Genomic DNA, 15,909 nt, shown 5'->3' on the forward strand with positions numbered 1-15,909 from the left:
GCGGCCCGCTGCTGCCCTCTCACTGCGGCTCCGGGAGGCTCTCTGCCCTCCCCGTGGCCCGCCGGGTCCCCGGCCCCTGCACCCTCCCGCCCCACGAGGCCGCCCTGGCAGCAGCAGCCCCGCCGCTCCCAATCGTAGCCAGTCCCGGCGGCGGCCCGACCACATCTGGCTGCGCTTTGCTGTCATCCTCGCCTCCCCACACCACCTAACCACCGACGAGAAGGAACAGCAACCCTCAAAAACTCGTCCAAGCCCTCCCCCACCGTCCACTTCCCCCGAACTCGCTCCAGCCGCTCAGCCTCCCCGCTCCACTTACAGTGCGGGACCGGAGGGCAAGGCGGGCGGGACGCTGGGGTGGCCCCGGGCCCCAGCGCCCGGAGCAAATAAGCTCCGCCGAGGACGCGCTTCACACTCCTCCTCCCCAGGCCCCCCAGTGAAAGGACGGGAGGAACCTTGCGACCACAAGCTTTTATGAAATTAAAAAATGCATGGCTACCGGAGCCTCATCCTAACCCCCTTGCCAGCGCCCCCGGCAACTAGACTGATGCCTGGAGAGCGTTACAATGGCTCCACGAGAAAAGGAGAAGCCGGCTGGACCGGACTCAGAGTTCTGCGGATCGATTTCCAAGAGGAGATTGGGGGGAGGGAGCGAGCAGCCCGAGCAAGCGCGGGTCTCCCCCTGGGCCAGCCGAACAGCAACAGCCGAGCCCCATTAACCCGCGGCTCCCTGCGCCTCCAGCATCCACACCCGGACTGGAGGCGCAAAGCAAACAGGTCTTCGAAGCTGGGCACAGAGGCACATTGTTCGCTCCTGCGGCTCTTACCTCCGTCTGCGAGCGCGCCCCGAGGGAGGGCCGTCTGGCGCGGGGGCCGCGCGGGGACAGGCGCGGAGGGCAGCGGCTACCCCGGCCGGAGGGGGCCGAGGCCGGCCGCGAGCGGGTCCTCGGCCGCCGAGTCCGCGCGGGAGGCAGCGCCGCAGCTCCCCGGCCGGACACGGCGCCGCAGCTCGGCGTGTCCTCCTGCTCGGCCGCCGCCGCCTCCAGCCGAGCAGCCAGCGCCGGGCGGCTCCTGGGGTTAAGTCAACATTTTCCCGCAGTTTCCCACACGCCGCTCTTCGAGAGAGGTCTTTCACACACACGCACACACCCCCAGACCGCACGCTCCCTTAAGAAAAAAAAATCGGGAATCAGAGCGAAAGGGGTGGTGGAAGCAAAAGCCTGACAGAGGTGCGCAGACTTGGGAGTCCCTTCGAAGCGACGGGCGGGTGGGCGCCGGCGGCGCGAAGCCAACTCAGTTTGTCAGGCGAAGCCCCGCAGCCCCCCGAGCGCCCGGCCGGAATAGCATCCCTCGCGCCGACCCTGCGGCCTGGGGCGGGAGGCGGCGGCGACCCCTCCTCACATTTCGGATCTCCCGGCCGGGGCTGAGAGGTGGCCGCTGCCCCAAGGAAGGCTGGCGGCGCAGACTCGGGCTCGGGGAAGCAAAGAGGAGCCGGGAAGAGCCACGCCACACACAGCAGCGGAGGGGAGATGCCCCCCAACAATCCCAAGGAATTCTCTGGTAAGCTCCCGATTTCGCCCCAGCACCTCTGCGTGTGTGTGAGCGGAGAGAGAGGGAGAGGGAGCGAGAGGGAGCGAGAGGGAGAGAGAGAGAGAGAGAGAGAGAGAGAGAGACGGGGGAATGCGAAGTCCTGACACAGACTCTCCGCGAGGTCTGAACTGGAGTCACCTCCAGCCTCCTCCTCCTTCCCCCAAATCCGCCCTCCCCGCCAGTTGGGCTAATCATATAAACATACTAGCGTGTACAGCGGCAAAGGACAAATCTCTCCCTCCTGAGTTTTCCAGCAAGGGGCTCGGGCAAACTCAAAAGAAGATTACAGGCAGCTAAGTACAAAACGTGGAGCAGATAATCTATAACTCATTGTCGCCCAATGGCCATTTTCCACTCCATTTGAGCAGCTGCTGCGGCCGTGCGCCCAAGCGGCGGGGAGGAGGAGCGAAAGGGGATACTTACGGGCTCGAGCCCTTCGGACGGCGGTGGCAGTGGCCAAGCAGCCGCCCGAGGACCAGGCCGGCCCCGGCTCCGCCGGCGGGGCGGCCGCAGGGCTGTCCGGGCGGCGGTGGCGGCGAGGGACGCGCGCGCACGGCCGTGGAACGCGCCCCGGAGGCGGCCTGCGCCAGCTCCCGCCCCTCCCCTTCTCACCCCTCCCAGTCGGCTTGCGCTCCCCCTACCCCCAGGTCCCCGAGCTCTGCCTCCAGCTCCCCCCATTAACACACCCATTCAACCGCTAACCCCTAGCCCACCCCCAAACTCCACTCACTGCGCGCTGGGTCCTCCGCGCGCTCCGCCGGCGCGCGCTCTCCATCCTGTCCACACACATGCACTTTAAAAACATTTATTTTATTTCTGGAATGGGTGAAGAGTATTTGGGAGAGCGCTGCGAAGCGCGGCGCTCCGAGGCTGAGCGCAGGGGGGTGACCAGCGGCTCGGGGCCCCCTCCCTTCTAGGCCCAGGAGCTTGCTCCCGGCCTGGACTTCGGAGAGGCGCCCGGGATGCGTCTTTCACCCACCCTGTCTCCAGGTTTTCTCTTTTCTCCACGCACCGAGCCAGAGGCCCCGAAACTTTTAGTTTCCGTAGCCCTCCTTTTGTGTAACTGCATGGAGGAGAAAGAACGTCTGTTCGCCGCGGCTGCCTCCGTCCGGCTGCGGCGCGCGGGGGACGCTCCAGGGTTAATGCGTCTTTGATACCTGAGATTTCCGGCGCGCTCGTTAATGAAAGTTACATTTTTTAAAATTGCGATGATTTTTTCTTTGTAGTTACGTAGAGCCAGCTAAACTTTGACTTTATTGACTATATTTCACAAGAGCGTTTTGTTTGTTTTTGATTAAACTCACCAGGATAAGCAAAGGAAGGAAAGGAGACTACAAGGCTCTTTACTCTCAAGTATAGTCACAGAGCTGTTAGGTCTGTTTCCCTCATTTCCTTACATTGAAACTGCCTTTGCTCTTGTCCTCTGAACACACTTCCTTGCCCCTCTCGGTTGGCAATGTCAGCAAACAGCCAGGCAGAGCCTACGATGGACCTAAGCTGAAAGGAACAGAGCAGGACAGGGCGAATCACGCTGGAAAAACGTTTAAAAGCCAGTTAAGTGTCCTGTGCATGCCACAAAATTCAAACATGGATTTTTTTTTATTGCAAAATTTCTGAGCTGGAAGCAGCTATGTTTTCAGATGTATTTGTAAACCACTGATTCTACTAATGAATGCAGCCATCAATTAAATAAGCATATTTACCTTGGTTTTCAAGAAAAAAATGATTCTCCAATATTTAAAACCTAGAAAGTAGGATAAAACTTAAGCTGCTTTGCTTTCAGAAACAATAGGTACTTTTTGGTGCTGCAGGAATGTTGCAAGCATCATACTTCAGGAATCATTCCAAACAATGTTATTAATATGTCAACAGCAGATTGTTCAAAAGACATGAAGATCCTAAATACCTATCAGTATTTTGTCAGAAAGCCAGATAGGTGTAGTACTAAAGTAAATCCAATCCAACTACTGGTCAAGTTTGTTCTTGACTTGTAGGAAATCATAGGTTAAATGTACGTGTGTCCAAATAACTAGAACATGTTCTTTTGGTGGTTTCATTGTAATTCTCAGATTAAAAAAGAACCTTTGATAATCTAATTTCTTCTACCTGATGTATTGATGTTTTAATATTCTCACTATTTCAAAAGATAAAAGGAGCAACTTAGAGCATTGGTGCTTTAAACTACATACACACTTACATCTGGAATTTCTTACATAACATAATTCAAATATTAACCACGCAGGATATAAACTAGTCTGGATAAAGTACACTTATGCAGAGCTGGTGCGAAATCTTATAACGTACCTAAGTTTTTACATATGTCAAAATACATACATACAACAGATCTACCTAGCAAAATTAAATCAGGCTACTTCAAGTCGTTGAAAAGAAGGCAGAATTATCTAATTCTCAGACCTCAGAGGTAATTTTATGATCTTCTTAGGAATATAAAATTATTTCATTCAGGATTGCAAAAGAGAATATGTCAAACTGATAGTAACTTGCATTTACCAAAATATTTTAGCCCTTCTTTGTTCATCTTTGAAGGTTTTCACTCATCTGGGCACCATTCACAAAAGCCCCAATGAGTGCATGCATCAGTCTAATCCTATTTTCTTTTGGGAAGCAAAACTTAGGCTGAAGTTTTTATTTAGTGAGCTTAGTAAGTAATCAATAGACATTTTTGCCTGAATTAAGCTGGCCATATGTTGGCTCATTTACTTATTTATTTAACTCTCTCAGAAATAATCTCTGGAAAAACCCATTATCTATCTGCATGATATATTTGACATTCTTTGATGCTCAGGACATAAGTGAATCACTCTTCACTGTATTCTTAAAGACACAATATCACAAAAAAGGAGGATGCTTGGAAGGGGGAAGAATTTATCAAAAGTGAATTAAAATTATACAAACTAGAAAAATGCCCCATAGAAGTTTCAAATCTTATTTCAATAGGATGTGTATTCTATAGAGTTCAAAGAGTTCCACACTTTTCTCCTAAAAATATAATAGACTTGCTATGTTTTAAAATTACATTTAAGAATACTGCTTGTGTAAGACAATGTTTTAAATATTAAAGATTTTTAATTATTTCTTTATTCTTTAGAGGTAATACTTCAACCTTCTTTGTATATCCACAAAGAAGAATTGAAATAGTGTTTAATTATATTGCTAGATTCAAGATTAAGCTGTTAGCCACAAACCTGCCATTACAAAGGAACACTTAAAAGGCACACACCATAGAGTATATCTACATTCAAAAAACATAATTTACCTGGCACTCTCTGACAATTCATAACATAATTTATAACAATACAGGTGTTATGGTAGAAAAAAATGAAATGAGAAGCTTAATAATATCTACAGATGTGTGCAAGTTAAGGAGAGTTGGAGTATGTTACACATTCCCTGCAATCCAATCAATTTAATTACTCAATCTATATTGTTATTTAAGTAATGGCAAAATCATTGACTTATTCATAATAGTTGCTAATTGTTTTTTAAAATAAATTCTACAAAGGACAAAGGAAACACCCATTTCCATTTGTTTTATGTTAAATCAACATATAACCACTCATGGTGATTTCATTCAAAGAAAACAGAAGGAACTCATTAGCTTATGTGGTTAGAGAGATTGATGGGCTTCAAACATTTTAACCATACATGTTTTTTCCAACTGTAGAAACTCATGTTTTTAATTTTAGTAACCTTAAGAAACTGAAGATTATTTTATTCAATGGGTTCGTATATTTCTGGTACAGACGTTATGTTAATTTTTAAACCGAGATTTATCATCTAAGTATCTTTGTTTATAGGGAAGTGATCAGGCACTTGTTAAAATATACATAAGAATAACAGTAGTTTGAGTAACAAAGAATCTGAAATAGTATGAAAATGGACATAGGTGCAGAATATTGTGATTAGTGTAAGCCAATAGAACACAGTATCACTTTCACTGCCCTACTCTGGTCAATGGCTATAGCTAAGACACTTCTAAAAGGGTCAGGGGTTGAAGGGAAGAGGTATTGAGGCTTGAGAGTAGGCCAAAAACTGCCATTAAGTTTGAGCAACACAGTTATAGAAAACTATTAAGGAGGGACGGTTGTATCTATTATGGGGAGCGTATTTTTGCCTGTGATTAGAGTTTGTGAAACTCTAATTTTGTTTCAAAAGAAACAAAATTTGTTTTCAAAAGAAAATTGTTTCAAAATTGTTTCAAAAGAAACAAAAAACACGTGGAATGACTCTCATTTCTAATTCAGAAATAGAAATAAAATTAGCTAGATTATATCCTAAACCTAACTCAGTTCCATTTTCTTCATCATTACTTGTGATGATGCTTGGTGCTGAAACTAGTTTTTCCTACTCTAGAAAATAAACTACGTTAAAGCTCTAGAGCAGATCAGAGCAATATATGAATGCCAAACTTAACTAGAACTTGTTGAAAGTTGCTAGCTTTGTTTTCAATTTTTGCCTTGCCATGCATGTAGGCTGAAAAGAAATCAAAACTCATTTTCCGTAAGAGCAAAAACATATGAAAGCATTTGGCAAAGCCAGTAAGGTTTTAGCTATTCTCCCTGCTCTATAGGCTTAGCAAATTTTGTCCAAGAAGGCCAAACCCTATCCAAAATGTAGAGCTGCAGTCTCCAAAAGTAATGACAGTTTAAAGTATAATATAAATATAATTAAGGCATATTGTGTTTAATGGTATAATTTAGAAGTATATAATCACGCATTATTAATAGCTGTCATTTGGTAATTAATACTTTAAAAAAAAAGCATCCACTAGTTCAACTGGTAACGTGACTTTTTCTGTGCACCACACATGTTAATTAATATATGCATAATTGTATATAAAGATTTAGGAAATTTTTATGTCGTTACCATTATGATACTCAAAAGTAAGCAAATTTAAAACGATATTCTTCATAATTATTGTTCCACTGAGTCTTAAACAACTCAAAGTTTTTCTTTCCCATAGATTGTTCCTATAACTCTCATTAATCTCTGCATCTTGAGAATTTTATATAGTTGGGTCTTATAGGTCTTTTATCAATGCTTCTGTCAGATCACAAAGTGTAAGCAAAAGAACACTAATTTTATACAAAGCTGTCTATAACTTCTAGTAATTTTGTCCATCATAAATACTCATAACCGTGTTTTCTCATTAACAGTACGTGGTTTAAAAAAACACCTCCTGCAGTGTGTGGTGGCTCACGCCTGTAATCTCAGCACTTTGGGAGGCTAAGGCAGGTGGATCCCAAGGTCAGGAGTTCAAGACCATCCTGGCCAAGATGGTGAAACCCCGTCTCTACTAAAAATACAAAAATTAGCTGGGCATGGTGGCAGGCGCCTATAATCCCATCTACTCGGGAGGCTGAGGCAGGAGAATTGCTTGAACCTGGGGGTCAGAGGTTGCAGTGAGCCGAGATAGTGCCACTGCACTCCAACCAGGGCACTGGGCAACAGAGTGAGACTCCGTCTCAAAAAACAAAACAAAACAAAACAAAACAAAAATAAAATACCTCCTGATCCCCTTTTAGTGCACACAAACCTCCACCACTGTCAACGATGAATTAAATTTATTTAAACTTTCTTTAAAATTGTTGAAGGTAAACTAAGAATAATCTAAAATTACAACTCTTTGAATGGGCAGTTCTTGATAAAGTATCATGTATTGCTTAGGTGCAGAACAAAAGCAAAGAGATGGTTAACAGTAGAAGTAACTCTATCAAATCTAAATCCTTAAAGATAACCAAGTAGCAATGTCACAGAATAGTCCAAATTGAATTTTTAGTGCCTCTCGAATATGACTTTGATTATTCATGTCATAGTTCACTGTAGTATGGCAAAACTTGCAAAGGCTTTTAAGAGTCAGGAAACAAACTCACATACACCCTCTCTGCATTTTAGAAAGTGAGTCAAATATACAATTATATAACACTTATAATGTTTTCATATTGTTTCAAGTGTGTATAACACTTATAATGTTTTCATACATTAAAGTTTTCATAATTATACAGCATAAAGTAATTATACTCTATGATCCCTTAGTATTTTTTAAACACAAAAAAACTTATTTATGTATTTTTATTTTATTTATATATTTATTTTGAGACAGTGTCTCACTCCAGCTTGGGCTGGAGTGTAGTAGCACAATCATGGCTCACTGCAGCATTGACCTTCTGGGCTGAAGCAATCTTCCCACATCAGTCTCCCAAGTAGCTGTGACCACAAATGAGTGTCACCACACCTGGCTAATTTTTTTTATTTTTTCTAGAGACGGGGTCTCCCTATGTTGCCCAGGCTGGTCTTGAACGCCTCAGTTCAAGCAGTCCTCCCAAAGTTCTGAGATTACAGCTGCGGACCATCGCTCCTGGACCTGTTTCATTTCTGAAAATCTTTTATAGCATAACATTGTATAACATGAGATGTTTGACTTTGACTTTGGTTGATCCTTCTGATCTATAAATTAACTCTTACTAATGTTTTTCATGATTTTGTTCTCTAATCAATATAACTATGATCTTTTACTCCACTTTGCTGCTTTATTTTTTAAAGGCCTTTATTTGTCATGCACATTTTAATAAAAATAAATATGTCTGAGCATCTGGAAAGTAGAACAGCAGTTTGCAATGTAAAATAATGTGTTATAAACCTAATTCCCATCAACATAGTTTCTTAATAAAAGAATAGTATCATTCAGGTTTCAACTTATTGAAACTCTTTACAATGCATTCTTAAGGTCAGTATGAAATCTATCACTTAGATCCTAGACCAAACAATGATGTAATAGGCATATGCTTTTGTGATAGAAAAGAATCAGTTTTCTTTCAAATTAGCATCCAAATTTAGAATCATATTAAAATGTCATTCATATCTCAAAGGAGCACTGAAAGGATTCAGTAATGATAAGGTTTTGTTAAGTAATATTTAATGAAAAATTTGGGGAAAAATTTGTTTTAGGTTAGAAATACAAACACATAAATAACCTGTCCAGTTATTGTACATTAAAAAGATGTTGCTAAACCATCACCTGGATAATATATTCTTCGAATGGTTTTATTTTAGTGATGGAAATGTGTTTCACTGGACCATCCACACTCTTAGTCATTTGTCCTGGTTACCAAAATCACCTATCTACAATATAACTAACGAGGATTATTAGTGCATTAAGAGTGCCCCCTTCATTATGGGGGCAACTTTAGTTGTCCCGAAAATGATGGCAACTTAATTAGTACAATATCCTTACTACCCTAATTAGTAGCCCAATTCAAACTATATATTTTTAATTGTTCAAACAATGTAGAATCCACAGCAAGAAAAGCTAATTTCTTATTTATTATCTAATGACAACTGAAACACAATAATTCATTATAATACTGGGTTACTGCTATATATGAGGAGACGTGTCAAGGTAAGAGGTAATGGATATAACATAAAAACAATTTTTATAGTTTGTTAAAATAAAATTAGAGAAAAGCAGAGTAAAAATGCTGGCTATGAAATGTAAATGTTTGAGGAACCCAAGAATGTGAATTATTTTCAAATAATCTGAATCCCAAGAAGACTATCATTTATCATTTAAAAATAAATTTGTGGGTAATCAAATAAAGAATCTGAAAAATATTTAAAAGAATGAATTTTGACATTTTCATATAATTATTCAATATTTACTTTCTCTCCAATGCCCTGTTGCAAAACGATTTTAAACTTGATATATGTATAAATCAAAATATTTTATGCAGGTGTAGATTTGAGATGATAATGCTCGCCTATTTGCTTATATTGACTATTTCCGTACAGGAGGAAATCATGTAAGGTCAAAAATAGATACTAGATTGAATATTTAGAAAACTGTCTTTCCTTAAGAATATTTACAGCTTATAAAAATTTGGAAGTAAAATATTATACCTTATATACTGAGGGAAGTCTGTCTTTGCCTGAATTTTTCAGTTAGTGAAAGAAGTGTTTAAATACTCTGAAGTTAGATTATTAACTTCTACAAAACTGAAACAGATGTGTGTCTTAATATGCCATTAAATTTATGATTTACATAGAACTCTTGCATAGAGCTAAGCAGAGGCCAATGATTCTAATTTGCTCTAGATTTACAATAACCTGATCTGGTTTTTGTAAGTACTGAAATACTTTAAACAAAATTAGAAAGCAGTTGTGCTTTGTGTGATTAAAGATGCAATTCCCTTTGGGGTAATGAGAAAAGTTAGAGCATGTTTCTTTCCTTATGGATGTTTCTATTATAAACAAGAGTGCCATACATTATATATTTTTGTTACTATGATTTTCTTGTTTTTAATTATAAAATAAACCAATTGAATTTCAGTGGAGTCTAAAATTGAAACTATGCCAAAATTTCACTGAAGAATGTGTACTGAGCCTTATAAAAATCCTTAAAATTTTTCCCAGGGTCGTAAGGTCTTGTTATATAAATACTAGTTCACCATCATTTTCTAGAGCAAAACATCTTCTGATTAAGACCTATGTAGCAAAAAGACTTGAGTGCAGAATAAATTTTAAGCCTAGAGAATGACCTGAGTAAAATTGTTCAGGACTAATGATTACTAGATTCATATAAATTACAAATTTTAAAAATGGTCTGTTTTATCTTATTACACAAATAATAACATTTACAGCACCATTATTTAAACTTTCTCCTTTGCTTTGGTGAATTATACTTCAGCTACTAAAAATAAAATCTCTACAAACACTTTATGTTAAATATTGTAAATACTGTTTCCTTAAAAATCAGCCAGGAAATGTTGATGTAAATATCATCATAAGCATATGTGTATATGTTTATGTATATAGAAAATAAGCACATGAGAAAGTATTAATTCATTAAAAGTTTATCTCTCATAAAACCTTTATTAGCCCTTGAAGTCTTTGCCACTTCATATAAAATGATTTATCTTTTGAATAACAAGGTTCCATTAATCTGTTTGACAAAGGAATTTTTAAATCATTTAAATAATTTATTTGAATGAATTATTTAAATTCTGTAAAAAATATATATATGCACATGTATATGTGTATGTCTGCATCTATATATTTGTGTTCTGGCACAATATCACATAAGAAATACAAAATGGAATTCAGAATACATTGTCCTTGACATCACCAGTGTGACTTGGTGTTGCTGCTGATGTGTTCCGTGATCACCCACTGTTTGCATAGGACCCCTGTTAGAAGGCCATTTGTGCTACATTTGGCACAACAGGATAATTTAATGTCAGGGGAAAGTTGCACATGATTTTCTATATTCATTTTTAATTTTGCGTTTTTACTGAAATTGTAGGCTGACATATTTTTCAAAATGTAAGGATAATAAAGGCAATTATTCAGCAGTCATAGGAACCTGCTTTCCTCAATTCAGTGCTCTAGGTGCTGCTGGAGAATGGTAAACATACTCCCTCCCCAGAGAAATAAATCATCTGTGGAAACAAAGGAGAAATACCCACGGAAAGGAAACAAGAATATACAAAACTATTTATAAGTTAATACACAAAACTAATTAGGACATAAGGATTTATAGACTATGCTTAATACGCATGGCATTCTGAAATTTTAACTATATACTATTTCTTCACAGACTATTACTTCACAAAATTTTCTCTCAAATACATTTTATTCTTGTTCCTTTTTCCCTGAAAATGCACTTTTACTCAGAAAAATAATGAAAACGAGGAATAATTTTCCAACTTTGGTGAGGTTGTAGAATAAATTTATGACAAGTTATCAATTTTATTTTTAAACCTGCAGGAAAATTAGCTTTCACTTAAGTATATCCTACACAGAACATAATAGGTAATATGTATCTGTTTTTTTTTAACCTGCTCATCTCCTTTTTTTTTTTTTTTTTTGGAAATTCCATCCCGTTTTTTTCCTGTGTGCCACTGTTCCACTGCCCCATTATATTAGGTTTGAGTGGATTCATTCAGATTTTATTTCAATTTTGTTACCCCTCCTATCAACAGATTTCCTTTGGCATTAATTTACTAGAGAGGACATAATTTCACACATAATAATATCTCAATGTGTTGTTGTGGCATACAGTAAACTTTGAGCCTCCAACTTCTTCAATCCTCTCACTTTTATCCAACCATCCACAGACGCAGCTATAACACTGTGCCATTTTATACCAATTACCCACAATACTCAAACCTTGGGAGGCAGGTATGAGAAGCTCTCAGCAATCTAATACAATTTCGTAAAGTCTCTGGTCTACCAAAATAACTCATGACTCTTGGGGAGATAATGGTCTTTTAAAAGTTCCTATTTTTAAAAGATGCCTTAAATTTTAAATTTTAATTAAAAAGAAAAAAGACCCCTCAAACTCCTTTCTAGAACTTAGAACTTCCTCTTAGGAAGCACTGCCCTCCCTGCTCACATTCTTTTTTTTTTTTTTTGAGATAGGGTCTTGCTGCGTCACCCAGGCTGGAATGCAGTGTTGCCATCTCAGCTCACCATAACCTCCACCTCCCTGGGCTCAAATGATCCTCCCACCCATCCTCCACAAAGAAGCTGGGACCACAGGCATGTGTCACCAGGCTGGGTTAGTTTTTGTATTTTTGGCAGAGACAGGGTTTCACCATGTGCCTAGGCTGCCTGCTCACATTTGTGTATCTAGAAATGCCTCCCAACTTTGTATGGCATAGGAAGTATTATACTATTCAGAATGGTATGCACCAATCATACTGAAGTAATTTTGAAACATTTCACTTATTCTCAGAAGCTTTTTGAAGAACAGTGACCTTTTCAGTGTCTACGTGTAGTTGGCTGATGGAAAGTATTTCTGGAATAAATGAGAGTTAGATTCCTATAATGATGAATACCACTGTAATATTTAGTTCAGTATATTGTCCATATTCTGCAGCACTGCTTTTGCTGATATAGATATTGCAAGTTGAATAACCTAGAAATCTTATATAAATGTACTCACCACATATAAACACACACACAAATTTACATAATAATAAATTTGTTTTGTCAATTAATCGAAATATTTTTGTAGGCCATATGTAAACAAATTTTAGTGCCTGCATAAATTAGTAATTACAATGAAAATTTGAGTATTTTCCAGAATAACAATGTTTGTGTGTGTGTGTTCTTTAAGTAAAAAGAAATAAAAATGTAGACAAATTGTCAAAGGAGTTTCTCGTACTACTAATCATCCTGTTGAGTGTGTGTTTTTGTGTGTGTTTGTGTGTGTCTGTGTGTGCGTGCATTAGATGGGTGGGCAATATCTCAAGGAAAGCAGGAAATTAACGCATGTGAATTATTGAATTCAGAAAAGCTGAAATGTTGGCTGTCAAACACATTTTCCCTAGAACACTCTTCTCCCTTATACCTTTCCTGTCCCAACAACTTAGATGAGATAAAGACGTGTCCAGGGAACCTCAGAAATTAGAATCAACAGGACTTACATTCAACTTCTCAAGGGTTATGTTTTGCACCCTGGTATTTTGGTTTTATTCAAAGGAAAAACATCTTCGACAAATTATACATTATGCTAAAAAGTACCATGTTTCTATCGTAGCTCACTTATGACTCACTAAGTTGTCAAAGCCTGGAACACTATCTCCAACAACCAAAAAGCCTTTTTAACCAATTTTTCCCTGCCAGATCACCAGAAATTTTTAAATTAATATTATCTTAAAGAGTAAACTAATAGAAATGTCCAAAAAAGGAGATGTTTGGATTTTTTGCTGACACCTGAAATGCTGTTTCTTTTTGTTTACATTCCTGTTTTACATTTCTGCTTTTTTTTTTTTTTCTGAGACGGAGACTCGCTCTGTCACCAGGCACTCACTGCAACCTCCACCTTTCAGGTTCAAGCAATTCTCCTGCCTCAGCATCCAAAGTAGTTGGGATTACAGGCACCCACCACCACACGCAGTAAATTTTTGTGTATTTAATAGACATGGGGTTTCACCATGTCGGCCAGGATGGTCTCAATCTCCTGACTTCGTGATCTGCCCACCTCGGCCTCCCAAAGTGCTGGGATTACAGGCATGAGCTGCTGCTCCCAGCAACATTCCCGCTTTTAAAAAAAGTTTCCAAAATATATTAGTACAGTATTTTGCTGTTTAAGAAAATTATACTAAACATCATTTTATCTTTCTTAGATGATATGGAATTTTTCAGTGTTGAAGGATCATCAAAATAAACATTGATTATCATAGAACTTATTACACATCACTGTATTTGTTGGTTTACTTGTCCTCTTCCCCACGTGACTGTAAGCTCCTTAGAATCTCTCTAAACTTTATATGCCCTGCTCTTAGCAAAGCATAAAATAGAGGTCTCAAACTGCTGTGGCCTGTATAAAATCTAGGCCACAAATATAGTTTGTTTGCACCATAGACAGTGGGTCGCACTGTCTTTGGTTTTGTTTCATTTTTTAATCTATCATCTGTCAACTCTTAAAAATTAGGAGATTTCCATAAAATTATGGATTTCCAGACCGGGCGCAGTGGCTCACCCCTGTAATCCCAGCACTTTGGGAGGTCAAGGCGGGTGGGTCACGAGGTCAGGAGATCGAGACCATCCTGGCTAACACAGTGAAACCCCATCTCTACTAAAAATACAAGAAAACTAGCTAGGCTTGGTGGCACGTGCCTGTAATCCCAGCTATTCAGGAGGCTGAAGCAGGAGAATCGCTTGAACCTGAAAGGCAGAGGTTGCAGTGAGCCCATATCATGCCACTGCACTCCAGCCTGGGCGACAGAGTAAGACTCCATCTCAAAAAAAAATATGGATTTCCAACTTCTGAAGAAAAAATGGAAAGATCTGGCAGCATTTTGGGTATATTAGCTCATAGCAACATCCAGGAGGAGAGGCTTTACCTTCTAAACAAAACATGCCTTCTGTGTTAGTCTGTTTTGCATTCCTATAAAGGAATACCCAAGACTGGGTAATTCATAGGGAAAAGAGGTTTATTTGGCTCACGTTTCTGCAGATTGTACAGGAAGCTTGATGCTGGCATCTGCTTCTGCTGAGGGCCTCAGGAAGCTTACAAGTATGGTGAAGGCAAAGGGGGAGCAGACTTGTCACATGGAGAGAGAGGGAGCAAGAGAGAGAAGGGAGAGGTCCCTGACTCTTTTCAACAACCAGATCTTGCATGAACACACTACTGTGGGGAGGACCCCAAGCCATATATGAGGGATCCTCCCCCATGACCCAAACACCTCCCACCAGGCTCCACCTCTAATGCTGGGGACTACATTTCAACATGAGATTTGGAGGGGACAAAAATCCAAACTATCGCCCTTTCTTACTCCTTGTATTCTCTGTCATTTCTTATTACCTCCTCAAAACCAAGGCAAAGTATCTTGTGCCATGAATCACTCCATTTGTGTAATGTTTTATGTTCTATTTTAATGGTGGCATTAAAGGAAATTGAAATGTATCATCACCCACATTTCTATAAACTGGAAAATAGAAGATAGATCAAGAGGACTATATCTTTCACCCACTATTTTTCTTCCTGGCCCCTATAAACATTTTAATGTTTGAGCTCTGGTGGTCAATAATTTTTATGTTGAAAAAAGTGTGAATTATACTGTCAATATACATATGAAGAAATATATTGAATAGTAGTAATAGTGCTTTATTTGTTCAAAGGGTTTGTATATGTATTACCTCATTTGTGTTCTTACTTCATAGGTCATATTGCCCCTTTATTTGTACTGATTGACTTAGTCTATTCTCTATATTCACTTTCACCAGTTTTCTTTTTTCTCCCCACCTGTCACCACTTCCCACCACTCTTCTATTGATGTTTTATCTTACACTTTTCTTTTTTTTTTTTTTGAGACAGGTGTCTTGCTTTGTCACCCAGGCTGAAGTGCAGTGGTGCGACCCCAGCTCACTGCAACCTCCGCCTCCAGGTTCAAGCAATTCTTCTGCCTCAGCTTCCCGAGTAGCTGGGATTACAAGCGTGTGCCACCACACCCGGCTAATTTTTGTATTTTCAGTAGAGATGGGGTTTCACCATGCTGTCCAGGCTGGTCTGAAACTCCTGACCTCAGGTGATCCACCGTCCTCCTCCTCCTAAAGTGCTGGGATTACAGGCATGAGCCACCACACCCAGCCATTTTTATGTGACTTGTTCAGTTAGTTTCCCTACATGGAAAGGTGCCTTGACAGAAACAAATAATGATTTTGATTATTTTCATATTACCTAATATCCCATAACTATATTTCACCAAGAAATGACACATGAAATAAATCAGACTGCATTAGTCCGTTTTCACTGTTGATAAAGAAATACCTGAGACTGGGAAGGAAAAGAGGTTT

The 15,909-nt window shown here is 40.0% G+C and overlaps 2 protein-coding genes across 46 annotated transcripts in view; one reads left to right on the plus strand and one right to left on the minus strand.

Annotated features, from left to right (window-relative positions):
• The window catches only part of ADGRL2 (adhesion G protein-coupled receptor L2), a 681,918-nt gene that overhangs the window by 189,739 nt on the left and 476,270 nt on the right, over positions 1 to 15,909 (minus strand). For 6 of the 45 annotated variants that reach the window (XM_057303066.2, XM_057303071.2, XM_063600232.1 and 3 more), the window contains exon 1: positions 2,011 to 2,145. The exons of 29 other annotated variants lie outside the window; for them this stretch is intronic. The gene's annotated coding sequence lies outside the window, so the exon portion shown is untranslated. Of the gene's footprint in view, positions 1 to 824; positions 1,629 to 2,010; positions 2,146 to 2,317; positions 2,705 to 15,909 lie in introns of those variants that run through there. 10 more of the 45 variants (XM_057303064.2, XM_057303057.2, XM_057303060.2 and 7 more) reach the window with 6 other exon arrangements.
• Positions 485 to 14,283, plus strand: LOC129397817 (uncharacterized). The gene is made up of 3 exons (XM_055112726.2): positions 485 to 986; positions 1,080 to 1,557; positions 12,025 to 14,283. The coding sequence occupies exons 1-3, from the start codon at positions 485 to 487 to the stop codon at positions 12,209 to 12,211; spliced, it is 1,167 nt and encodes a 388-aa protein (XP_054968701.1). The 3' UTR covers positions 12,212 to 14,283.

Source organism: Pan paniscus, chromosome 1 (genome assembly GCF_029289425.2).
Source record: "Pan paniscus chromosome 1, NHGRI_mPanPan1-v2.0_pri, whole genome shotgun sequence".
NCBI lineage: Eukaryota > Metazoa > Chordata > Mammalia > Primates > Hominidae > Pan > Pan paniscus.